Source organism: Chiloscyllium plagiosum, chromosome 2 (assembly GCF_004010195.1).
Source record: "Chiloscyllium plagiosum isolate BGI_BamShark_2017 chromosome 2, ASM401019v2, whole genome shotgun sequence".
Lineage (NCBI taxonomy): Eukaryota > Metazoa > Chordata > Chondrichthyes > Orectolobiformes > Hemiscylliidae > Chiloscyllium > Chiloscyllium plagiosum.
In genome coordinates, this window is record NC_057711.1 from 121691548 (window position 1) to 121717742 (window position 26195).

A 26195-nucleotide genomic window follows, 5' to 3' on the forward strand; every position below is an offset into this window, starting at 1 on the left:
TGCCTGACCTGCTGCGCTTTTCCAGCAACACATTTTCAGCTCTGATCTCCAGCATCTGCAACCCTCACTTTCTCCTGTAGAAGTATTATGTCATTTTCACGATACATTGCAACAACTTGACAAGGCTTGTTTAGCAGCATTTTCCAAACCTGTAACATCTACCATCTAAAAGGACAAGAGCAGCAGATGTCTGGGAATACCACCATCATCTGTAGGTTCTCTTCACACGCTATCCTAACTTGGAAATATGTTGCTGGTCCTTCACAAGTACTCGGTCAAAATCCTTTATTTCCCTTCTGAACTGCTGAGGTCCATGTCCTGTAACTATACTATGTGGACTGCAATAGTTTAACAAGGCAGCTCACCACTGAATTCTCAAAGACACTTTTACTCAGTCATTGAATCCCATAATGTTCTCCGAAGGATGTTTGTGTTCTATGGCATTCCACACTGATTCTGATGAAGGTTTTGCTCTGGGAGTGATGCAGAACATTATATTCCAAGGAAATTGGTTGCATCCTGTCCTCTGAATTGAGTAAAAGAATGACTAATTCATGTTTTTTGTTAACCACTATATTCTTTACAAAAGTGATTATAGATCATAAATTAGAAAAAATGGTAGATAAACTGAAAGATTTAAACTTTGGAACTGTGTCTCTGGTGAGTCTAAAACTAAGATCTAATTCTGGCTCTGATAGTTTGAGCAAAGGCTCATTTCCAGGATTGCATATAAAACCGTTTTATTTTAGATAGCCCTTGATAAATTGTTGTGTAACAAACAAAAATCTTTAAATTACTCCAAAATCAGATGAAATTATATTTGTTGATATGGAAAGTCTCCTTAATTGATATATTTGGAAATATCCATTTCATTTTCCAAGGTTTGTTGAATAGAAGAGTTGCAGGGGATGAAAATCATCTACTGTCACTCAGTGTCTGGACTTGCACATCAAAAATTATTTTTTTGTTTGAATTTCTCAAAGCTTCTCAGCACTTGTGTAGCTGATATCACTATGCGGTTGTGTTCCTGAGATGGAAGACTTCCCTTTTATAATTGTCTTGTCAGCATGTGTGATTGGTTAGGATTCCATAAAACTTCCATATTAACAAGTACATAAATAAATCTTCACAACTAATACCAAAGAAATTGCTTTGTTTTTTTTTTCTCTTAATCCCCACACTACCGCATAACTGTGGTAGTGCTTATATTTTAGATATTGCTTTGATTAGTAATGCAGTATGGATGGAATGACCGACATCTGAGCCACAATTTCTTTAGCAGGTTTCAAAGTTTCCTTCGACTCCTAACAATTTAAAATAATAATGACACAAGCGGCACAATAATTTCTTATTTTTAAATCATGATGTCAACAATCTAACAGTATGCCCTAACTTGGGTCTGCCTGAAGTTTAAATGTATTTTATATTCCCAGAACCCCTGATATTCATTGTTTGTAAGATTGAAACACTGAAGTTATGGCCACTGTCAGGACACACAGACAGGGACATGTAGACAGGCAGGCAAACAAGGACAAACATGAATACACTTCTCCACATGGACAGAACTTCTCCATAAACACACACACACACACCGCCCACCCCAGTCACTCGCACACACTGACATAATCCCCAACACACACGCACTCGCACAATATGTCTCGCCTCTTGCAAAATTTAGAATTTTCAAGAGTTTATTATTTTTAAACAATCGCTTCAAAATTTCTTCCTGTATTATTACTTTATTGTATGTAGCAAAAATCACCTTGTAGTTTGCCACAGTGTCTGTTATGCTGTTACAGACATCTGGATTGTTCGTTTGCTTCTCTTAGATATCACAATAACATTATTCTCTGGCAAATAGTTTCTAGCACATGAGGAAGATGGAAAAACAAGACCAGAGAATGTTCGGAATGTGCAGTAGGTCATTTCAGCATCTGAGAAAAATGGGTCAATCTTTTAAGTGTGACGCTGTGTTAGATTTCGGCTTCTGAGCTTTGTTGGAAAGTCCAACCAAAACACTAATCCATTCCAACTGTTATGTAGTTCCAGCAATTTTTGGCTTTGTTTCCAATTTCCAGCATTTAATGTTTCTTCATTTTATCTCCTGGAAACTAAAGTTCTTTAACTGTTTTGCAAACTCTAATTCCTAACTGCTTTATGTATCACGCAAAAGAGAGTGCATGTCCCTCACAACCCACAAAAGAAATTGTATTCCTTGCATTGTGTAATATTGTGCATTACCTGGAGTTTCTGTTTGCCAGACACTGACTGTTGTTCTGTGTTATCAGATGGGATAGTAGCCCCTGGACTGCCTGCTCCAGCTCGTGTGGCGGAGGTGCTCAACTCCGCACTGTCTCCTGTGTGGAAGAAGACATTAATGGACAAGTCAACACCGTCGAGGAGTGGAAGTGCATGTATATACAGAAATTTCCTGTCATGCAGCCCTGTAACCTCTTTGACTGCCCAAAATGGCTGGCGCAGGAATGGTCTCCCGTAAGGAACACTTTAATATGATAATCTTAGATTGTGTTGACAGAAGTCCAGCAGAATTCCTAATAGAGTCAGCAGAGACAATCAATACAGTAAAACTTCATATTTACTGACATCATGGTTGGCAGCACATAGAAAATCACATTCATTTTCATGCAAGTTTCTTGCAAGAACGTATCCTGTTTTAAGTAAAGTTAATTCTGTTACTTGTAGATTCATGTGTTAGTTTGACAGGTAGCCTTGCTGTTGGGGCCAGAATTAATTCCCTTTTTGAAAAATGATAGTGAGCCATGTTTTTGGACCTCTGAAGTCCTTTGTTATAGGTGCACCCACAGTCCTGTTAGGAATATAGTTCCAGGATTCCGACGCAGTGAAGAAGCGTGGAATGTCGTGCCAGGTTGGTGTTGACTTGGATGAGAACATGTGGAGTGCAGTGTTCCATTCCATAACCACTGCCTTGGTTATTCTGGGCAGTGGAGCTCATAAGTTGGTTGATGCTGTTAAAGCATCACTTGGTGAGTGATGGCAACTACTGTTGCCATTATGCATTGGTGGTGGAGGGAATAGATTGTCAAGATAATAGATTGGGTGCAGATTAAATGGACTGCATTTTCCCAAATTGTGTTGGTCTTCCAAAGCATTGGTGGAACTTCAATCATCAAGGCACTCATCAGACTCCTGGCTTTTAGATAGTGGACAAGATTTAGGGAATTGGGAATTGAGTTACTCACCATAGAATTCCTAGCTTCTGACCTGCTCTTGTCACTAAAGTAGTTATGTGGCTAGTCCAGTCAAGTTTGATATCTCATAGTGAGGCCACCTTTGGAGTTCTGGTCAACCTGCTTTAGGAAAGATATTGTTAAATTGGAGAGGGTTCAAAAAGATTTACCAGGGTTTTGCCGGGCCTGGAGAGTTTGAGTTATAAGGAGAGGTTGGATGGGCTGGGACTTTTCTCTCTGGAGCATTGGAAGTTTATTAAATCATGAAGGGCATAGATAAAATGAATAGCCAAGGCCATTTCCCTTGGGTAGGGGAGTTCAAAACTAGGGGGCATATTTTTAAGGTGAGAGGAGAAAAATATAAAAGGGACCTGAGGGGAAATATTTCCACACACAGGGTGTTGGTCATAGGCAGCACAGCTCAGTGGTTAGCACTGCTGTCTTACAGCGCCAGGGACCAAGGTTCAATTCCACCTTTGGGTGGCTGTCTGTGTGGAGTTTGCACATTCTCCCTATGTCTGTGTGTGGGTTTCCTCCAGGCACTCCAGTTTCCTCCCACAGTCCAAAGATGAGCAGTCTAGGTGGATTGGCCATGGGAAATTGCCCATTGTGTCTGGGAACGTGCAGGCTAGGTAGTTGAGCCATGGTAAATGCATTGGATGGGATGGGTCTGGGTGGGATGCTCTTCAGAGTGTCGGTGTGGATTCGATGGACTGAATGATCTGCTTCCAAGTTACAGGGATTCTGTGATTCTAGGGTCGAATGAACTGCCAGAGAAAGTGGTAGATGCCAGTACAGTTACAACATTTAAAAGATATTTGGATAGGTACATGAATAGGAAAGGTTTTGAGGGATATGGGCCAAACACATGTAAGTGGGACGAGTTTAATTTAAGAAACATGGACGAATTAGACTGAAGTGCCTGTTTTCATGCTGTATGACTCTATGAACTTATTCACAGGGCAAGCACTTGGACAGAATTGCTAGAGTTTTGCTAGTGCCTCTCTAAAATGGGCAGTGCTGGGCAAAGGTATAAAGGCACCCAATCTGTAATTACCTAGTGTGACAGCTAGACATCAATATCAGAGACTGTCATTCCCATTGTATGGCCTGTGGGAAGCCGACATCACCTTTATTTCTGATTTCAGGCAGCCTTTTGAACACTGGCTAGGATCCTGCCAGAAATGTAGTTAAAACAGGCTGAACAGGTTGATTACTTTCTGACATTCCTGATGAAGGGCTTATGCCTGAAACGTCGACTGTCTTGCTCCTGACCTGTGCTGATCCTTGCTGACTGACCTGTGCTTTTCCAGTGCCTCACATTTTGACTCTGATCTCTAGCATCTGCAATGCTCACTCTTTCCTACTTTCTGACTTTCCCATATAAGAATCATTATTCGGCACGACTTAATACAGAAACGTCCAGGTGAAAGTAGTCATCCTGCAAAATAAATCTTTGTTCATGTTCAGAAGAAAGGCACCATATGCATTAATGAAACTCAGTTTGTCCAAAATTCATTGAAAATTGTAAAACGTTCACTGTAGTGACTTTGAAACAGAATAGTGGTTTTGCCTATGCCATAACCAGTGCTCTCTCTGAAACTATTCGTTTCAAACTCAATGTTAAACATTATACACATGAATGATAGCTGAAAATGTTAAAACAGTAAGGTTCCTCGCTTCAGTGAAAAATACACATGATAAACTATAGTTTGACTTCTAACCTACTTTCTCTGCTAGCTAAATTCACCCAGGAAACTTTGGTCCATTGTCTTGAATCTTCCTGTACTAATTCACATTTCTAATCGGTTCCAGTTAACTATTGGACTCAGCTAGAAGAAACAGCTTTTCAAGGAATATCTACAATGAGACAATTGAAAATAACTAATTTTGTGCACTTTTCTTTAATTATGTACATATATTGTTGGTCCAGTTCAGCTTTAATCCTCAGGATATTGATAGTGGGGAATTCAGTGTTGATAATGCCATGGAATGTCAAGGAAGATGATTAGATTCTGTCTTTTCCAGGAACCTGTCTGATACAATGTTACTTGCCACATGGGTCCTAGTTTGAGTGTTGTCCAGGTCTTGCTGTGCTTAGGTGTAGAATGATTCTGGGGGTTGTGAATGATACTGAGCATTAGGCAATCATTAGTGAACATCCCTGCTCTGACCTTAAGATGGAGGGAAAATTATTGTTGAAGCAGCTGAAGATGTTTGGACCCAGACACTACATTGTGGAATGGTGCAGTGATGTCCTAGGACTGACGTGACTGAATTCCAACAACCACAACCCTCTTTCTTTGTGCTAGGTATGACTCTAATCAAAGAAGAGTTTACCCCACTCCTTGATTTTCATTGAGTCCAATTTATTAGGGGTCCTTTATGTCACACTTTGCCAAATTCTGTTGTGATGTCAAGGGCGGTCACTCACATCCCCTCTTTAGGTCAGTTAATTTGGACCAAGTCTATATTGAGGTCAGGAACTGAGTGGGCAAGTGGAATGCAACTGAATGCCAGCAAGCCGGCTATTGCTGAGAAAGTGCTGTTTAGTATCACTGTTGATGAGTCTTTCCACAACTTTGCTGATGATTGAGTGCAGACTTGGAAGTAGATTGATCAAGCAACATTGGCTGGGTTGGATTTGTTGTGCTTTTTGTGACTAAACATACATGGACAATTTTCCATACAGTCAAATAGATATCAGTTGTTTAACTGTATTCGAACAGTATGGTTAGTATTGTAAATTGTTTTGAATAATAGTGTCCTACATGCTTCTTAAAGCAAGATTGAACCTCAGGTTTCTTGGTAATGGTAGAGAGGTTATGCCAGGACATGATGTCACAGATCGTACTTGAATATAAATCTGCTGTTGTTGACAGTTTAGGGTCTTGTGGATGAGAAATGTTGGGTTGTTAGATACGTTCTGAATGAATCCTATTTAGCTCAGTGGTAGTGCTCCACAACATGATGGAGGATTATCTACAGGTGTGTGTAATTAGTTCTAAATTGTACATAACTATTTAGAAGTTATGTGCAATAATTCATAACTGTAATTCAAACAGTGAGAAATTAAGTGCTACTGTAATTAGATTGGGAAAAACTTAAACAGCAATGTGTCTCACAGGATTGTGCATCAAAGGATCAGGAAAAGGGGTCTTGAGGCATGGAGGTTGTGTCCCTACTTCAGACCAGAAGGCCTGGGTTCAGTCCCACCTGTTCCAGAAGTGTGTAATAATACTTCTGAACAGATTGCATAGAAATATCTACACGGGGGTGTGATAGAAAAGAAATGGGATTGTGTCACCCCCTAGATCACGTGTAATCACTTAACCTTAAGCGATGACATGCAAGCATATGTGTAATCATTTAAGATTATGTGCAATCACGTATGGTTGCATGTAATTAGTTCCAATTGTGGATGCTGTCTACAATATATCATAGTTGTATAGAATAGGGTTATACTCTATGTAATTAGATGTAACTGGGTAATTAAATGGGACTGCTCATAATTGGATGTGAGGGTCTTTTTGTGACACAGTGGTAGTGTCCAGAGGCTCCAGAAGTGTGTAATAACATTTCTGAACAGATTGATTAGAAAAATAAGATAATTTTTAAAAAATATATAATTACATGTGGAGCTCTGTACATTTGGATAGTGGCACAATGGTCGTGTCCCTACCTCTGAGCCAGAAGGTTTAGGTTCAAGTTCCACCTGCTCTCAAGGTGTATAATAACATCCCTGAACAGGGTTGGTTAGAGTATGACTGTATATTTAGATGACATTACCTGTCTTTATCTTGAGCTATATATAATTAGTGTTGAATTAGTATCAAAAATGTGCAGTATTTTTAATTAACCTATTTTTCTAATCAACCTGTTCAGAGGTGTTATTCCATACCACTGGAGCAGCTAGGCTTGAGCCCAGGCATCTTGATCTAAGAGTAGAGACGCTACCACTGCAGCACAAGTTGGTCTCATATCCAGTCTTTGCTCTCGATTTGTGTGTGTACATTTGTTGGAATATTCAAGCATGACATTATCAACTCTAACCCATCCTCATCCTTTGTGTCGTGTCTTGATAATATTTTGGATCGGAAACCATCATGAAACTTGGTCATGGCTAAGTGTGAGATATCCCTGGGTTGAATTAGCTCTGGTGCTATATTACCAAGGGTATTCTTAGTAACATTAAAAAGAACAGTATACTTTGGCGATCTGAAACAAAACAGAAAATGCTGGAGAAACTCAATAGGTGTGGCAGTATTTGTGGAGAGAGAAACAGATTTAATATTTCAGTCCAGTGATCCTTAGTCAGATTATCCTTAGTCATATCCTTCTAATAACCAGGGCTTCCTAAGCAACACTGTCACAGCTATTGAAAGATCATTACCCCACTCTGTTAGACAGCTCAACCCATCAAAACAACTCTTACTAATTGCCCGTAAATCTGCCTAAACATGACCTGATGGGACAACCATGTACACAGAAATGAAAACTTTCAAATGCATACTTCTAAAGAGTGAAAATGACCCATTGGGTTAAGAGTAAACTCACAACGGCTTTGAGGCTGGATAATTAATGTAGCGAGGTCTCATAATGGTTTTTGCAATTTGCTACCGAGGGATTGTTTATGCAGCCCAAGTTACATAGTTTAGTGGAAATTCTAGCAACAGCACATGGGAGAAATAAACCACTCAAGTAGCCAGCTGTTGAAATCTGCACCTACGTGTTAGATATCCAAATAACATTCCAACATTCACTGCCAGCTTGTTTCCATTGCTGGCCCTGACATTCAACTCAGATTTGATTCCAATATAGGTTCAAAGTGCATATTAATTTCAAATCTCTTCTAAAGTTGATTTTGTATGAACAGGGGGCTTCTGACTTTCATTTGACAATGTTTACCTTTTTCCTACAAATTATTTACTGAGTTCCATTGAATCTTAAATGAGGAAATCCGGGAAATAATCATAAACCTTTAGCAAAACATGCAATCAGAAAATGTAGCTTTTTAAAGGTGTCTGTGGGCCAATTATTTAAATATTGAAACCTGAGGCAAATATTAGCAGACCTGCTAAAACAATGGATAATTGACACATCACTCTTCCTGCATTGTCTTTGTTTGAAGATGCAGTAGCCAGAGACTTTGAATTCTGCTCAATCACATATACTAGGAGTTTTTCTCATTCATTATTTCTAAATTTATTTTTATTGACCTATGCAGCTCCAATTTCTCTGTCTTCAGGAAGTGGTTAAGTCCATAGATTGGTTAGCTCACTTGCCTGGACAGCTAGCTTATGATGCAGAGTGACACTAACAGTGTGGGCTTAATTCCCCCACTGCCTGAGGTTATCATGAAGACTCTTTTTCTCAAACTGTCCCCTTACTTGCAACGTGGGCAGTCTCAATTTAAACTACTACCAGTTGTGTGTCTCTCTTTCTCTCTCTCTCTCTCTCTCTCTGCCTCTGTCTCTAATGAGAGATCAGCCCTCTGCATTTACAATCTACACATGCAAATATGGCAGCAATATGATGAAATTGCATTTTCATTGCTACCATACAGATTTTCCTTTATACAACTCCTCTCTGTTAATTTAGTGAAGGCAAATGGAAAATCGTGAAGTTATGCTGCGTAGATGAAGGTTCTTCAGCTCATCATTCCAGTGCCAGCTCTTGAAAAGACCCCACGGTTCCCGGCTCTTTGCCCAGAGCTCTGCAAATTTTTTCTTTGCACTCTGATCCAATTTCGAGTTAAATGCTATTATTGAAGTTACTTGTACTGTCACCATGACAGCATATTCTCGATCATCATAAATCACTGTTTCAAAATTTGCTCCTCACCTCCAGCCCAGGACTTCTGGCAATTACCTTTAAGTATGTCCTCTGGTTATTGACCCTCCTGCTACTGAAAAAAAAATCATTTTTACTCTACCAAATACCTGCATCATTTTGAACACCTCTTTGAAATCTTCTTCAACTTTTTCTGGTCTAAGAACAGCCTTAGTTTCTCCCTTCTCCACATAGCTGAAGTCCCTCATCCCTGGTATCATTTTAGTAACTCACTTCGACACCCTCTCCAAGACCTTGACATTTTTTTCTGAAGTCAGTGTGTCTGAAGAAGGGTCACTGGACTTGAAATGTTAACTTTTTTTTCTTCATAAATGCTGCCAGTCACGCTGAGTTTCTGCAGCAATTTCTGTTTTTCTGTGTTTTATTCCTGTAATGTTTTATAAAGATTTACAATAACTTCCTTGTTTTGACAGGACTGGCAGCTCAATGGTCTAAGGTGCAGATGCTATAGTAAGCATAGAGGGGGAGGCAAGGGAGGAGGAGGAATGGCATTTTGATTATAGGGTCATATAGTCATAGAGATGTGCAGCACAGAAACAGACCCTTTGGTCCAACTTGTCTATGCTGACTAGATATCCCAATTCAATGTAGTCCCACCTGCCAGCACCTGACCCATATCCCTCCAAACCCTTCCTATTCATATACCCATCCAGATGCCTTTTAAATGTTGCAATTGTACTAGCCTCCACCACTTCCTCTGGCAGCTCATTCCATACATGTACCACCGTCTGTGTGAAAAAGTTGCCCGATAGATCTCTTTTATATCATTCCCCTCTCACCCTAAACCTATGCCCTCTAATTCTGGACTTCCCCCACCCCAGGGAAGAGACCTTGTCTATTTATCCTATCCATGCCCTCATGATTTTATAAACCTCTATAAGGCCACCCCTCAGCCTCCGATGTTCCAGGCAAAACCACCCCAGCCTATTCAACCTCTCCCTACAGCTCAAATCCTGCAACCCTGGCAACATCCTTGTAAATCTTTTCTGAAGCCTTTCCAGTTTCACAACCCTTTCAAGTTTCCAGGGCGGCACGGTGGCTTAATGCTTAACATTGCCGACTCGCAGCACCACGGTCCCAGGTTCAATTCCAGCCTCAGGTGACTGTCTGTATGGAGTTTGCACATTCCCCCTGTGCTTGCATGGGTTACCTCCGGGTGCTCCGATTTCCTCCCACAGGACAAAGATGTGTAGCTCAGGTGAATTGGCCATGCTAAATTGCCTATAATGTTAGGTGCATCAGTCAGAAGGAAATGGGTCTGGATGAGTTACTCTTTGGAGGATCGGTGTAAACTTGTTGGGCCAAAGGGCTTATTTCCAGACTGTAGGGAACCTAATCAAACATCCTTCCGATAGGAAGGAGACCAGAATTGCACGCAATATTCCAAAAGTGGCCTAACCAATGTCCTGTGCAACCGCAACATGACCTCCCAACTCATGTACTCAATACTCTGACCAATAAAGGAAAGCATACCAAACGCCTTCTTCACTATCCTATCTACCTGCAACTCCACTTTCAAGGAACTATGAACCTGCACTCCAAGGTCTCTTTGTTCAGCAACACTCCCTCGGATCTTAGCATTAAGAGTATAAGTCCTGCTAAGATTTGAATTGAATTGAATTGAATTTATTGTCATGTGTATCAAGGCACAGTGAAAAGCTTTGTCTTGTTAGCAATACAGGCAGATTACAGATTAAATAGCATAGATAAGTAAATAATAGGTAAACAGAGGCAAAAACAAAAACACAGGTTACAGGTGAATGTTCAGAGTTTGTGAGTCCATTTAGTATTCTAAAAACAGGAAGATAGAAACTGTTTTGAAACCAGCTGGTGCATATGTTCAGGCTTCTGTACCTTCTCCCTGATGGTAGAAATTGTAGAAAAACACTGTCAGAGTGGGATGAATCTTTGAGAATGCTAGTGGACTTTCCTTGACAACGGGCCTGGTCGATGGATTCTATAGGTGGGAGGTTGGCCTTTGTGATTGTCTGGGCTGAGTCCACCACTCTCTGTAACCATCTCCAATCTTGAATGGTACACATCCAGAAAGAATGCCCTCGATGGCACACCTATAAAAATTGGCAAGGGTATTCGCTGTCATGCCAAATTTCCTCAGCTGCCTGAGGAAGAAGAGGCATTGTTGGGCCTTTGTAACCAGTGTGTCCACATGAACAGTCCAAGAAAGTTTGTTGTGGAAGATCACTCCCAGGAGCTTGATACTCTCCACTCTTTCCCCATCTGTGCTGTTAATGTGCAGGGGGGGGCATGAGTAACATCCCGCTGAAAGTCAATAATGAGTTCCTTGGTTTTGCCGGCATTGAGAGCTAGGTTGTTCTCAGTACACCATTTTTCCAGGTCTTCCACCTCTCGTCTATAGTCTGTTTCGTCACCATCTGAGATTTGACCAACTATGGTGATGTCATCAGCAAACTTGTGAATGGCATTAATCTGGTATTTGGCCATGGGTATACAGTGAGTATAGTGGGGGGCTGAGTACACCCCTGGGGAGCTCCAGTTTTGAGTCTTAGTGAGGATAAAATATTGTCCCTAATCTTCACTGATTGTGGCCTGTGGGTCAGGAAACTGAGGATCCAGTTGCAGAGTGTGGGACTTAGTCCGAGATCACTAAGTTTAGTAATCAGTCTCGAGGGGATAATAGTGATGAAGGCTGAACTGTAGTCAATGAGTAGGATTCTTACATAGCTGTTCTTGGTGTCAGATGTTCTAGGGAGGAGTGAAGGGCCAGTGATTTGGCATCTGACTTGGATCTGTTGGTCCAACAGGCAAATTGGAGTGGGTCAAGAGGAATGGGGAGGCTGGAGTTGATTAATGCCATTCAAAGCACTTCATGACCACCAAAGTTAGGGCCACTGGGCGGTAGTCATTGAGACATGCTGCATGAGCCTTCTTAGGCACAGGGTTGATGTTGGCCCTCTTCCAACAGGCAGGGACAGTGACCTGCTGCAGAGAGTGGATGAAGATGTCCGAGAAGATCTCTGCCAGTTGATCTGCACATGCTCTGAATGCAAGGCCTGGTATTCTGTCTGGTCACATCGCTTTCCTTGGATTCACACAAAGGAAAACTAATCTGACCTCTGACGCCGTGACTGTTGGGATAGGTTCATTAGGACTAGTCTGAATTCCACCGATCATTCTGCTCAAAGCGAGCATAGAAGGCATTGAGACGATCAGGGAGGAATGTGTCATCATCTGCTATCATGCACTGTCTCTTTTTAGAACCTGTGATGTCATTCAGTCTTTACCATAGTTGCCGGGTGTCTGTCTGGGACTCTAATTTGCATCTGTATTGGTCCTTAGCTGTCTTAATGGCTCTGCAAAGGTCATACTTGGATTCCTTATATTTGAGTGGGTCTCCTGATCTGAAGGCCTCACACCTGGTTTTTGCCAGGTTCTGTATGTCCTAATTCATCCAGGGTTTCCTGTTGAGGAACACCCGGATTGACTTCCTCGATTTACAGTCCTCTACACACTAGCTGATAAAGTCTGTGACGGTGGTGGCGTACTCGTCCAAGGTACCTGCGGACTGTTTGAACATGACCCAATCAGCCGATTCCCGACAGCACTGGAGTTAGTCCTCTGCCTCCTCTGACCAGGAACCATAACTGTATCAGTTTTAGAGTAGTTATGGAAAAGGATGGACCTGGTCTACAAGTTAAAGTTCTAAATTGGGGCAAGGCCTATTTTGATGGTATTAGATGGGATCTTTCAAAAGTTGATTGGGGGAGGCTGTTCACGGTTAAAGGGATATCTGGCAAGTGGAAGGTTTTCAATAGTGAGATAATGCAAGTTCAGGGACAGCATGTTCCTGTTAGTGTGAAGGGTAAGTTTGGCAGGTTCTGTATTGCTTGGCTAGAGATGTTGAGAATTTGGTCAAGAAAAAGGTCTGAAGTGAATCCCTTGATGAGGATGGAATGTGAACACTGAAAAGAGAAATAAGGAGGTCAAAAAGGGGACGTGTGATAGCTTTGGCATACAGGATAAAAGAGAATCCAAAGAGACTGTACAATTATTTTACGGGCAAAAGAATAATTCGGGAGAGCATATGGCCCTGTAAGAATGCACAAGGCCATCTATGTGTGAAGATGGGTGACATTCTACATGAATATTTCACTTCGGTATTTACTGTGGTGCAAGATATGGAAGCTAGGGAACTCTGGGAAATAAATAATACAGGAGTTGGCTGTACAAGAGATTGGTAAGGCCACATTTGGAGTACTAGACGGTTGAGTTATAAGGACTTTCATTTCCCTCCACCATCGGAGGCTGAGGGGTGACCTTATAGAGATTTACAAAATCATGAGGGGCATTGATAGGCTGAATAGTCAAAGTATTTACACTCCAGGGTAAGGGAGTCGAAAACTTGCGTACATAGGTTTCAGGTGAGTAAAGAAAGATTTAAAAGGGACCTGAGCAGCCACGTTTTCACACAGGGTGATGCATATATGACCAATCTGGTAGAGGCAAGTACAGTTACAACATCTAAAAAGCAGTTGAACGGATACATGGATCGGAAAGGTTTAGAAAGAAATGGGCCAAACACAGGGAAATGGGACCGGTTCAGTTCAGGAAACATGTTTGACATGGATGCGTTCAGCTGAAGGGGCTGTTTCGGTACTGTATGACTGCTGCTTAATATTTATAAAGGCAATAATTTCAGATGGTTTATTCTTTTAACAGCCTTAGCATCTTATTTTGCTGACTTTTAAATACTTTCTCATACTCCTGGGCACTTCTTTTCATGCCCATGTTTACCATCTGTTCAGCTGATCTTTGTATGTTCAATAATTGCAATTGTGTCAACTTTAAGGAAACAACAATTTAGCATTTGGATTGAATGTATTACAAAGTTATTTGTGCTATTATCAAAAGTTGATTTAATTTAAGAGGTGACAAAGTTGATTGATGAGGGAAGGGATATAGATGTCATATACATGGACTTTGGTAAGGGTTTGATAAGGTTCCCCATAGTAGGCTGATGAAGAAGGTAAAGTTTCATGTGTCCGGGGTGTTATAGCTAGATGGATAGAGAACTGGTCAGGCAACTGGAGACAGAGAGTCGTAGTGGAAGGGAGCTTCTCAAAATGGAGACCTGTGACCAGTGGTGTCCCACAGGGATCCATGCTGGGACCACTGTTGTTTGTGATATACATAAATGATTTGGAGGAAAGTATAGGTTGCCTCATTGGCACGTTGCAGATGATACTAAAATTGGTGGAGTAGCAGATAGTGAAGGGGACTGTCAGAGAATACAGCAGAATATATATCAGTTGGAGAGTTGGGCAGAGAAATGGCAGATGAAGTTCAATCCAGACAAATGTGAGGTGATGCATTTTAGAAGATGCAATTCAAGACCGAACTGTACAGTAAATGGAAAACCTCTGAGGAAAGTTGATGTACAGAGGGATCTGGATGTTCAGGTCCATTGTTCCCTGAAGGTGGCAACGCAGGTCAGTAGAATGGTCAAGAAGGCATACAGTATGCTTTTCTTCATCGGACAGGGTATTGAGTACAAGATTGGCAGGTCATGTTACAGTTGTACAAGACTTTGGTTCGGTCACATTTGCAATACTGCGTACAATTCAGGTCGCCACATTACCAAAAGGATGTGGATGTTTTGGAGAGGGTGCAGAGGAGGTTCACCAGGATGTTGCCTGGTATGGAGGGTGCTGGCTATGAGGAGAGGTTGAATAGATTAGAATTATTTTCATTGGAAAGATGAAGGTTGAGAGGGGACCTGATTGAGGCCTACAAAATCATGAGAGGTGTGGACAGGGTGGATAGCAAGAAACATTTTCCGAGATTGGAGGACTCAATTTATGAGTTCAAAGTGAAAGGGAAAAAATTAGGAGATATATACATGGAAAGTTCTTCATGCAGAGGTTGGTGGGTGCCTGGAATGCATTGCCAGCGGAGATGGTAGGGGCAGGAATGATAGCATCATTTAAGATGCATCTAGACAGATACATGAAGATATAAAGTGATACAGATCCGTAGAAAATAGGTGGTAGGTTTGGATAGAGAATCTGGTCGGTGCAGGCTTGAAGGGCTGAAGGGCCTGTTCCTGTGCTGCAAGATTCTTTGTTCTTTGTCATATGGTCCTTTGATTTTAAGAAGCTCTCAGTTATGAATGTTGAAATTCCTTTCCTAGCTCATCCTGCCTTTTCATCTACCTTCGGAACTGCAGCATTACTTGAGTCAGTATTCCCTTCCAATGAAAGTCAAGACAGTAACATGTAGAATTTATAACTCAGGCTCATACACTATTAAGCCACATAATTTATTGACTATGTAAGACCGTGACATTTTAATAGTATGGCGTACCCTGCTTAATTTATATTTAAGTGCTTTTCTTTGGCAGGAATCATTGAAATAACAATCATACGCATTGACTCATGTCAACTTATTTTGAATACACTCGCTTACTTAATTCACTTTCTATTTGCGCTGTTGATCACTGTGGTATGATCACTGATCATGTGTATTTTGTTGTCTCTCTCTCTCTCTAGTGCACTGTAACATGTGGACAGGGCCTCAGATATAGAGTGGTCCTGTGTATTGACCACAGAGGACTCCACGCAGGCGGCTGTAATGCAAAGACAAAACCACACATCAAGGAAGAATGTATTGTCACTGTACCTTGTTATAAACCAAAAGGTAAAATGGTTGTTTGGTGGTAAAGCTGAGTGATTCTACCTGACTCATTAACCAAATTCCTTTGTCTTTAGCTTAGCAAATGCTTTAATAGATTTTAAAGAATGTGTTAATGTCCCCATTAACACTGTGTGCTGAGAAACGCTGTACAAAGATGCATAGTGGCCTTACAATAATACTGCATGCCTCAATTGCTTGACTGAAATGTTGAGGTAATGTTATATTTGTTGAACAGTTTATCAGTGTGATTACACATGTGGAGAATTTCCTTGGAGCTGCTCCCATGTAAACAGAGTTTTACCACAATTCCCACAACATTCCAACAGGAGAGCGATTTCGGCCAAAGAGTCAGTTCAAGAAGCTGTGTGTCTCACTTCCACACACTCGTTTATTCCTACAGACATTTGTCTACTTACCTTATATTTTATTGAAAAGAAATCTGCCGTAAAACTTGGAATATGATAAAACTGTATTTACAATAATGCTCCATGTTCGAGTATATGTGCCATAAAATATTTATCCAGTGAGTTTTGCATATTGGTGGAGTTCAATTTTAACACCCTGGCCTTAAAGAGATGACCTCAGCTCTGTTAATGTCAGCAGTCAGCCAACTGCCACTTTCACAGAGACTTTCATTGGTTTAAAGACGTAACTGCTCAATGAGACCCCATTCCCTCTAACCAGTGCATCAGTGAAACCTCATCTCCTATTTGACCAGTGGTTAAAGTAATTTTGTCCCCTTTCTGGCCAATGGTCAATGTAACTCTGTCTGCTCTCTGGCCATTGATCAGTGTGACTTTGGCTCCTCTCTGACCACCTTTATTGATGGTGATGCCAAAAGCCTCAAATGAGAAATTGTTTTGCGCAGCCAAAAATCTGAATTCAGTGAGTGGTTTTGGGACACCAATTTGAAGCCTGAAGCTTGCTTCAATATTGCTTAGGAGTGAGCTAACTGCAGCCCAACCATTGGGGTTCAGACAGTGAGTTTATATATTGCCTCCAGTGTAGAAGAATTTCACAATAGATGAAAAAAATGTACATTGTGACCTATCATTGGTGATCTCATTCCTGAATTTCTGATGACTACAATCTCAGTGCTAGAACAAAATCATAAAATTCACCCTGAGAACTAAGATTATCTTCCTATCCATGTACATCCATTTGTCATTCAATTTGTATGAAGTAAGATATTTCCAAATTGGTCCCTGCAGACTTTTGGGATCAATCTACCATGGAAATGTTTTGATCTTAGAGTACTCTGAACTAGAATGTGAATGGAAAAACTATTATTTATTCTAAAATAGAAGCTACATTTTTGTTTTTCTAATAAGTTGTTCCAAAAGCTTTTTAAAAAAATGCAATTATAGCATCATGCTGTGTAATTTGGGAATTCACCTAAATGAGTTAAGCTGTGTCTGGAATCCATTGTTGTTAGCAAATACCTTGAGACGGCAAATAACATTGAAAAATAGAACTGATAGAAATAAATGGTTAATGTAGCAATGTACAAACTTATATTTCAGGGTATAAGCGATAATGTATGATAGACCCTACCAATCACCTTCCCCCACTTATCACACCTATCCTCACATCCTTTAGCAGATTAGATTTGAAATATTTTCCTCTGTTTTCTTTCAGGTTTCCCAATCACACATTCACATCACACAAGGGTCAAGAACATGAACTGTCTCTATTGGAGCTTTAATTTATACATGAGAAGATGTCAGCGAGCTACTTAGAGTTACCTGACTCCCCAGATATCCAAACCAAGCAGTGACTGGGCTCTTGCTGAGTTTTAGCAGTGTCACAATGTATGGTGCTATGATTTCTGTCGAGAGTATTAACATACAAGGAGAAATTCAAACATCCATTGATTAACTGAAAGAAATATGCCACAAATACATTTTCGGACCATAAGATCATAAGATATAGGAGCAGAAGTTAGGCCATTCAGCCCATCGCATCTGCTCCGTCATTAAACAAATAACAAACTTTACTGTATGTATGAACTAAATAAAGAAGTAATAATAACTGCCCTTTTCTGAGTTTGTCAAAACTCAGAAGTATAAATCCAATACCCTTTTGCTTTCTAATTCCACCCAAAAGTTGCCTTAAACATTGGTATCTACAAAGTTCTCTCACTTGTGGTTAAGCAATTGAACTATGGCCCTGAAATCCATGATAATTTCTCAGTAACCCTATTATTTTTGGAGGTGTGAGATTTCATATAGATCTTTCCATTAGCTTTCAGCTAAGCAACTCTCCAATTTTCTTTCAAAATTCCACAGCTTTGGACAACTAAGCATAAAGTTGGGCCTCACTGCATTTGTGCTTAGTGTTTTAACTGTTAGGAAAATCACTGCTTCCTAATAAGGACTACTTTTTTTGACAGGCTGTATACAGGTTTTTTTTCCCTCAGTCAGCTTTTGATCGACTCCATCTTGTTCTCTGTGAGTTCCCACACTGAAGCTGATCTGTTTACTTTCTGTGAGCAAAGACACAAAGATGAATTTAAGAAACAAAACCTCTCCACTCACCTTTAGCCCCACTCCATGGTAATTTGGCATATTTGTGGGTGTTCCAATTAAAAATATAAACTAATTATCTTTTAACTTTTAAAACAACTTTTGATTTTTGTGATCGATGTGAACAGTTTATCTCTCTTATGGGTTTGAGACAGATTTCTCTTCTTCAAACTTTATAAACTAAGCTCCACTTCCTAGAATCAGTGTTATCTATTATTTCCACATTCTCTTGAATGTCTTCATATCCATCCAAAAGAGTTATACCCTGGTTGGACATAATATTCCATTTGAGATTGAACAAGTATTTTATGTAGGTTTGCTATAACTTGCCTGCTTTTATACGCAATGTTCATATCAGTGAAGATTAGGATGCTGTGTACTTTATTAACTGCTCTCTCAACCTATTTTTCAATGATTTGGGTACATATACATCCACCTTCTCCAGCACCATTTTAGAATTGTAGTTTTTATTTTATGTTGTCTGTTTGTCCTACCAAAATGAATCACTTCACATTTAGCCACCTTAAATTTGACTTGACGTTTGTCTGCCCATTCCATCAACCTGTCTCAATCTACATCATCATCCTTTTGGTTCATAATACTTCCAAGTTGAAATGTCCTGTACACAAATGTCTATGTAATAAGTATATATCAGCAGCTGCAAAGGTCTGATCACCGTGTTAATCATTTTGTCCTGACAAATGCAGTGGAATCCAACTTGCTTTTTATGCAACCAACTGATGGAAAGTATGGCAACCCATTACATCAGGCAGTGCACAGAAAGCCAATGAATCAAAGGCAAAGTGCTGGAAGAACACAACAGGTCTGGCAGCACCTGGAAAGAGAAAAACACAGTTAATGCTTTGAATCCAGTGACCCTTTGTCAAAACGGTTCTTGTGAAGGGTCAGTGGACTCAATGTATTAACTCTGCTTTTCTCCCCATAGAAGCTCTAGATGTGCTGAGTTTCTCCAGCATTTTCTGTTTTTGTTACAGACCTCCAGTATCTGCAATTCTTTTTATTTTATATTATTGCAGGAAGCCAGTATTGGAGATAAATCTGCCAGTAATGTCTGAAGAGGGCTGGGGTATAGTCTGAGGGTGATAGCAGGCCTCCTTGCGGGCCAGAACTCCACAGCAACTAGTGCAGCTGTGCTTGGCCTCATGCGCCTGCCCCCCCCACCCCTCATTCCCTCCATCCCCCCTATCCCCAACGCCATTCCTCATCCAGACCAGGGGCCCTCAAGATGCCAATCACCACATACTCCCTTTCTCTTGGTGACTCCTATAAGGCAGATCAACACTCACTCATTTTAGGTAAAATCATCAGAGAATTGCCAGTCTAAATGCTGATAGAATGTCAACTGTTGATAAATATACACACACTCTCCAAGAAAACTCTGCTGCTGAGTTTCAAAATTACATTTCAGACTTCAAGGAGGAACTGAGAAGTAAAAGGTGATTTACCTTCAACTAGCATTCAATCCTTAGTAACTAGTTTACACCTGATCAAGTGGTCATTGGGAGATGGCATTATACCAAGTGCTCTCTACTAGTATGCTATGCGACCTCAGCAATATTAGGTAGTTTAATTCTTTATCAGCCCCTTAATAATCCTTTAGGTAGCCATTCCAAGCATGAGCTTTACTACATTGGCTACATTGACACTGCATGTTCAAACAATGTTTCAGCTCAAAGTTCCATCCTTACTTATCTCAGAAGTTTTTGAGAATCCATGGAGTTCTGGGCCGCAAATTTCTCTAACCAATGCTATATTGTCTCAATTGTTGAATGTTATTATTGAATAAAGTCTCAGTTTGTCTTATTCAATCAATACAAGAGGTGGTTCTAGACTTTAATGGAAAAGGAAGTGATTGAGAGATTTTTGGAGAAAATTTCTGCCTGAATGACATAGGCAAGTGGGGTTAAAGACGAGAGGAAAAAAACATCTTGTGTTGGGGAAACAGTGAGGTGAGGGTAGGTGGGAAGATTATGTTATAGACCTACAAAGGGGCAAGACAATGAAAGTGTTTAGATAAAGCATTGCCATTGTGAAGTAAATGCACACATACCAAGTTATTTTACCCTACTGCTGAATTTTTGGTTAGTTCAGAGATGTAAATACATTTTGAAACATAAGATCTGACAATTTGCAGCTCATCAAACAATTATGAAATAAAGAACCAACTAGAAGCACAAAAAGACAATGAAAAATAAATTATCTTTGAATATAAATCATCTAATTTATTATACCAACTGATCTGGTCTAAGGGCTGTAATCTTGTCAAAATGTGTTGCTGCTCACTAAGACTGTCTTTCTAAACCCATCAGGTGAATCTATTGTATTTGTTTGGTTTGCAGAGAAACTCCCCGTGGAAGCTAAGTTGCCGTGGTATAAGCAGGCCCAAGAGCTGGAGGAATTACTGATTGTTTCTGAAGAACCTTCGTGAGTCTTTTGAAATTTTATATGAATTTTGCAGGAAGCATCAAATTGAATAAGAATGGGGCCCTTAAATTGCATTGAAAATTGCCTGTCACACAGATCATGTAAATATGGTTTAACAAGTATAACCAGACATGCTTCTACAGGAAGCCAGAGTCACATTCCAATTTTCCAGCGTGGGTAGACTATTCATGTTAACCATTTTCTCTTTCTGCAAAGTAGCACACATTACCAATTGGCTGTCTCTCTGAATCAGCCAACTAACAAGAAGTAATAGTCCCATCTGACTTCTTACAGAGCACTGCTGCTGTTTAAATTCCCATTTACTCTCTCTATCCCCTGAGGCTTTGCTGTGACTGTTCAGTGAATGCTGACACACTCCAGAATACCACCTATGTGTCTTGTATTCATGTTTAACCATTCACACAGTGACTGGAATAATGGAATATCTGAATACAGGATATGTGAGACAAACAATCTTACTAACGGTCATTGTAGCATGCTGTTAGGGCCAGGTGAAAAGATTTAAACCCATTCCTCTCTGTTCATTCTCCTCAGTTGTTCACAATAAAGATTTACGTTCTTCATTTTTGCATGTGGCAACACTTCTCCACAATTAAAAATGGAGTTAATGATGTTTTGCTGTGAGCAGCAAGGTGCCAATCAGAGTTTTCTTGATTCAAAGAGAGTTCAGATTTATCACTTGTTAAACAAGAAAAAAGTAACAATTAACTGGGGTCAGGCATGGCTTCCCTATCATCACTCGGCCTGCGCACATGTATATATTTATTATTTATTTACTCATGGGATGGGGAGAGTCACTAGTAGGGCCAGCATATATTGCCCATCCCTAGTTGCTCTTGATAAGTTGGTGGTGAGCTGCCTTCTTGTATTGCTGGAGTCTGTGTTCTACAGATATTGCCACAATGCCATTAGGTAGGTAGTTCTAAGATTTTGACCCAGTAGTGCTGAAGGAACACAATATATTTCCAAGTCAGGTGTTGAATGGCTTGGAAGGGAACTTGCAGGTGACAATGTTCCTTTGTGTCTGCTGTTGGTGTCCTTCTGGATGGAAGTATTTATGGATTTGGAAGGTGCTGTCTAAGGATCTTTGATAAATTTCTGTAGTGCATCTTGTAGCTGGTACACACTGCTGCTACTGAGCATCAGTGGTGGAAGGTGTGGATACTTGTGGATATGGTGCCAATCAAGTGGGTTGTTATTTTCTGGATGGTTTCATGCTTCTTGAGTGTTGTTGGAACTGTACTTGCCGAGGCAAATGGGGAGTATTCAATCACAATCCTGACTTCGGCAATGTAGATGATGAATGAACTTTGAGGAGAGGGTTAAGAGGTGAGTTACTCACTGCAGCATGGCCTCTGACCTGCTCTTGCAGATACTGTATAGTTGCTAGTCCAGTTCAGTTACTTGTCAATAGGAACTCCAACATGTTGATAGTGGGGTATTTTGTGATGGTAAAGCTATTGAATATTAAGGGTCAATAGTAGATTATCCCTTACTGGTGATGAGATTGTCTGGCATTTGTGTGGTGTAAATATTGCTTTGCCTCTTTTCAGCCAAAACATAGATATTGTTCAGGTCTGGCTGCATTTTGACATGAGCAATCATGGTGCTGAACATTAGGCAATCACCAGTTAGCATCCCAGTTCTGATCTTATGATGGAGAGAAAGTTGTTGATGAAGCAGCTGAAGATATTTGGGCCTAAGACACTATCCTGAGGAGCTACAAAGGTGCTTGCTACAGTGCTGGTGAAATTCCCACCTGCTGAAGAGGTGTGTTGTAACATGTCAGAAAGATTGATTTAAAAATATATACCCAAGCAACTCTCTGAGGAGCTCTTGTGGTACAATGATAGTATCTGTACCCCTGAGCTAGGAGGCTTGACACCAAGCGCCATCTACTTCAGAGGTGTGTAAGAGTATCTCTGGACTGGTTGATTAGAATGTGCTTACCCTGAGGACCTCCTGCTGAGATGACTGACTTGCTCCGACCACAACTATCTTAAAAAAAACCCCGAAAGAACTGCGGATGCTGTAAATCAGCCACAAAAGTTGAAATTGCAGGAAAAGCTCAGCAGGTCTGGCAGCATCTGTGGAGAAAGCCAGAGTTAATGTTTTGGGTCGAGTGACCCTCATTCAGAATTCAACCATCTTTCTGTGTGCCAGGTATGACTCTAACCAGTAAAGAGATTTCTCCCTGATTCCCATTGATGCAAGTTTTACTAGGGCGCTTTGATGCTATACCTTGTCAAATACAACATCAATGTCAAGGGTTGTCACTCTCTCTTGCCTTTAGAATTCTTTTGTTCTTGTTTGATCCATGGATGTATTGAAGTCCGGAGCAAAGTGGCCCTGGCAGAACCCAACCCTGGGCATCAGTGAGCAGGTTATTCAAGCAGCACCTGCTCAGCATAGCACTGTTGATAACATCTTCCATCATTTTACTGATGATCAAGAGTAGACTAATGGGGCAGTAATTGGTTGGGTTGGATTTGTCCTGCTTTTTGCGTACAAGATGTACCTGGGCAATTTTCCACATCATTGGGTAAATGTCAGTGTTGTAACTTAACTGGAATAGCTTGGCTGTGTATATGGCAAGTTCTGGAGCACAAGTTGTCAAAGCCCACAGCCTTTGCAGCATCCAGTGCTTCAGCTGTTCCTTGATATCATGTGGAATGAATGAAATTGGCTGAAGACTGACATGTATGATGCTGAGGATCTCTGAAAGAGGCCAAGATGGATCAGCTACTCATCAGTGCTAAGACTTCAGCTTTATCTTGAATGGGATGGGAATATTTGTGGAGACTCTTTCAATGAGTTGTTTAATTTTTCACCCATTTATGACTACAGAGCTTAAATCTGATCCATTGGTTGTAGATTTGTTTAATTCTGTCTCACTTGCTGTGTATACTACTTAGCATGTGCATAGTCCTGTTTTGTAGCTTCACCAGGTTGACACCTCATTTTTAAATCTTCCTGGTGCTGCTCCTAGCATGTTCTCCTGCACTCTCCATTGAAATTTATGCAAGTACAAACCTAAAGGGCGATTGTCCAATAAAAAGGAAATAAAAGAGTAGCGTGCATACAATTCTTTGGGTGTTTTTGAGGTGTATGTATTCTTAAGCTGCGACCTTTATTGGATAGGCTGTAATTTATTTTGGTTATGTTAAGTCACTAAGAATGTTGCCATTATTGAATAGATCAGTTTTGGATGTGCATTTGCAGCAGAAACATCAAGCTTGTAACCATGGCTTCATACGTGATGGGGAGTTTTTACATGTTAAAACTGTCTCTTAGCCCACAATGTGGACAGTCCATTTTTGTAAAGAGTTTTGGTAGTCCATTTTCAAGTATCCCCCTGTATAGATAGATAGGGTTTCCATCCTTCTCTTAGCATAATCAGTTTCAGATTTAAGTCTTTGTTCCTGAAATATGTGTAGTGAAAGTTTCTTGTCCCCAAAAGGTTTGTAAATCTTATTGTGAACTGAACATTCCAGATAATGAATTTAAATGTCTGTTTAATAACATTTTGGATAGACTTTTCCAAGTGTGAACATCAGTCACGATATTGAGAAATTCCACTGGAAATTCCTGAGAGATTAGCTATTTTCATGTCAGGTGACTTCTGCCATTTTGAATTGTCACAGCCCATTATTAACTGTATTTCTCTCAATCATTGCTTTGAGATTAGTCAATGAGATTTGAAATATCATCATAACCAGCTCAATACAGGTGTGGACAGCCTCTCTGAGCTGGCCAGTGTTCCAGGCACGGCTCTGTCATATGACTCTCGTACTGCTGTATTTGGGTAAACATTATAGTGCGTTACGAAAGTAGTCCAAGCCCTCAGGCAAGGAAAGCTTGGCCCACTTCCAGAGCTGTGCTACCCCTATCAGCCACACATTTCAAGCAGATGTCTCATGGTAGATCACCAGTTGTGGGCCATTGCGATATTGTGGACAGGGCAGGGAGCCTGCAAGCGGTAGAGGAAGATGATGATCTACTGGCAATGTGACTGTACTCCTATTTTTAAAATCCAGGTTTATGTCATGGGGTCAAGAATTCAAGACCCATGCTGGCAACTACAATTTAAAATTAGTCAATCGGTAAATCTGGAATTGAAAGCTGGTTTCGGTGATGGTGACCATGACAACTGTTATTATGTAAACCCATCTGGTTCACCAATGTCTTTCAGGAAAGGGCATCTTATTTGCTGTGACCTAGGTGACTCCAGACCCACAGTAACGTGGCTGATTTTTACCAATCCTTTGAAAGTTCCAATCAGGCCCCTCGGCTCAAGGGCATATATCGATGAACTACAAATGCTAGTGTTGCCAGCAATGCTTGCATTCCATGAAGGAATAATGGAAAACGAGGGTGGACCTGAGGATAGGGTTGGTTGTTGATCTGTGTAGCAGCAGATGTAATTCCTGTAAAGAGCAGTGTTTGGATTTTTTAAGAGGCATACTTTAAGTTACCTCGAAAGCTGTTTAGGGGCAGATGTTCGCAGGTAAAGGGACGGCTGGAAAATGGGAAGCCTTCAGAAATGAGATAACGAGATTCCAGAGAAAGTATATTCTTGTTAGGGTGAAAGGAAAGGCTGGTAGGTATAGGGAATGCTGGAGGATGAAAGAAACTGAGTGTTTGATTAAGAAAAAGAAGGAAGCATATGTAAGGTATAGACAGGATAGATCGAGTGAAACCTTAGAAGAGTATAAAGGCAGTAGGAGTATACTTAAAAGGGAAATCAGGAGGGCAAAAAGGGGACATGAGATAGTTTCGGCAAATAGAATTAAGGAGAATCCAAAGGGTTTTTACAAATACAATAAGGACAAAAGGGTAACTAGGGAGAGAATAGGGCTCCTCAAAGATCAACAAGGCAGCTTTGTGTGGAGCCGCAGAAAATGGGGGAGATACTAAATGAGTATTTTGCGTCAGTATTTACTGTGGAAAAGAGTATGGAAGATATAGAATGTAGGGAAATAGATGGTGACACCTTGCAAAATATCCATATTACAGAGGAGGGAGTGCTGGAAGTATTGAAACACATAAAGGTGGGTAAATTCCCAGGACCTGATCAGGTGTACCCTAGAACTCTGTGGGAAGCTAGAGAAGTGATTGCTGGGCCTCTTACTGAGATATTTGTATCATTAATGGTCACAGGTGAGGTGCCAGAAGACTGGAGGTTGGCTAACGTGGTGCCACTGTTTAAGAAGGGTGGTAAGGACAAGCCAGGGAGCTATAGACCAGTGAGCCTGACGTCGATGCTAGGCAAGTTGTTGGAGGAAATCCTGAGGGACAGGATGTACATGTATTTGGAAAGGCAAGGACTGATTAGGGATAATCAACATGGCTTTGTGCATGGGAAATCATGTCTCACAAACTTGATTGAGGTTTTTGAAGAAGTAACAAAGAGGATTGATGAGGGCAGAGTGGTAGATGTGATCTATATGGACTTCAGTAAGGCATTTGA

The 26195-nt window shown here is 40.6% G+C and overlaps 1 protein-coding gene across 2 annotated transcripts in view; it reads left to right on the forward strand.

Moving 5' to 3' along the window:
• LOC122563665 (ADAMTS-like protein 1) overlaps nt 1–26195 on the forward strand; it is a 561186-nt gene that overhangs the window by 398513 nt on the left and 136478 nt on the right. For both annotated transcript variants that reach the window (XM_043717704.1, XM_043717714.1), the window contains 3 exons: nt 2289–2493; nt 15590–15737; nt 20620–20704. In XM_043717704.1, coding sequence (XP_043573639.1) covers nt 2289–2493; nt 15590–15737; nt 20620–20704 — 438 coding nt within the window. The remainder of the gene's footprint in view (nt 1–2288; nt 2494–15589; nt 15738–20619; nt 20705–26195) is intronic.